The sequence below is a fragment of the Crocuta crocuta genome, unplaced genomic scaffold (assembly GCF_008692635.1).
Source record: "Crocuta crocuta isolate KB4526 unplaced genomic scaffold, BGI_CrCroc_1.0 scaffold1015, whole genome shotgun sequence".
Taxonomy (NCBI): domain Eukaryota; kingdom Metazoa; phylum Chordata; class Mammalia; order Carnivora; family Hyaenidae; genus Crocuta; species Crocuta crocuta.
The window spans coordinates 156,997-157,264 of record NW_027532631.1 but is presented as its reverse complement, the minus strand read 5'-3'; the positions used below and the strand labels follow the sequence as shown (position 1 = coordinate 157,264).

General features: G+C 61.9%; 1 protein-coding gene across 1 annotated transcript in view; it reads left to right on the top strand.

The window, feature by feature from the left end:
• Positions 1-268, top strand: part of F8 (coagulation factor VIII) — a 118,072-nt gene that overhangs the window by 117,485 nt on the left and 319 nt on the right. Inside the window, exon 27 of the mRNA XM_077780655.1 lies at positions 199-265. Within this exon, the coding sequence (XP_077636781.1) occupies positions 199-265 (67 nt within the window). The remainder of the gene's footprint in view (positions 1-198; positions 266-268) is intronic.

The following is a 268-nucleotide window of genomic DNA, read 5'->3' as shown; positions in this document are numbered from 1 at the left end:
GGGGCCGTACGTTGAGAGGGGCACCGCCACAGATGCGAGTGGGGGCGCGGGCCGCTCGGGGGGGCCGAGGAGGGACGCCGACCGACACTCAAGGAGGCTGACGGACTCAATGGCCCCGGGGAGAGGAGGCGGAATGGGGGTCAGGCCGTGGTGTTTTTCCAGTCAGACAACTAATAAATGGCATCTTTCGTCTTTCAGGTTTTTCAGGGGAATCAAGACTCCTCCACGCCCGTGGTGAACTCTCTAGAGCCCCCACTACTGACTTGCT